This window comes from Ailuropoda melanoleuca, unplaced genomic scaffold, assembly GCF_002007445.2.
Source record: "Ailuropoda melanoleuca isolate Jingjing unplaced genomic scaffold, ASM200744v2 unplaced-scaffold32460, whole genome shotgun sequence".
NCBI classification, from domain to species: Eukaryota; Metazoa; Chordata; class Mammalia; order Carnivora; family Ursidae; genus Ailuropoda; species Ailuropoda melanoleuca.
In genome coordinates, this window is record NW_023203238.1 from 878 (window position 1) to 1,381 (window position 504).

At 50.8% G+C, this 504-nt stretch overlaps 1 protein-coding gene across 1 annotated transcript in view; it reads left to right on the top strand.

Moving 5' to 3' along the window:
• The window catches only part of LOC117798594 (60S ribosomal protein L7a), a 1,314-nt gene extending 859 nt beyond the window's left edge, over positions 1–455 (top strand). Inside the window, exon 2 of the mRNA XM_034651044.1 lies at positions 15–455. Coding sequence (XP_034506935.1) covers positions 15–455 — 441 coding nt within the window. The remainder of the gene's footprint in view (positions 1–14) is intronic.
• The last annotated feature ends 49 nt before the right edge of the window (positions 456–504 follow it).

The following is a 504-nucleotide window of genomic DNA, read 5'->3' on the forward strand; positions in this document are numbered from 1 at the left end:
CTCGGGCAGAGCAGAAAGCTGCAGGAAAGGGTGACGTGCCAACCAAAAGGCCCCCTGTGCTGAGAGCAGGCGTGAACACAGTTACTACATTAGTGGAAAATAAGAAAGCTCAGCTGGTGGTGATTGCCCATGACGTAGACCCCATTGAGCTGGTGGTTTTCCTGCCTGCCTTGTGTCGGAAAATGGGTGTCCCCTATTGCATCATCAAAGGCAAAGCCAGGTTGGGTCGCCTTGTCCACCGAAAAACCTGCACCTGCGTAGCCTTCACCCAGGTTAATCCGGAGGACAAGGGAGCTCTGGCTAAATTGGTGGAAGCTGTCAAGACCAACTACAATGAGAGATACGATGAGATTCGGCGTCACTGGGGCGGAAATGTCCTGGGTCCCAAGTCTGTGGCTCGTATTGCTAAGCTTGAGAAAGCCAAGGCTAAGGAACTGGCCACCAAGCTTGGGTAGATGTATCAGATTCTCTGCAGTTTTTCTGTACATAAAAAAAAAGCTAAAC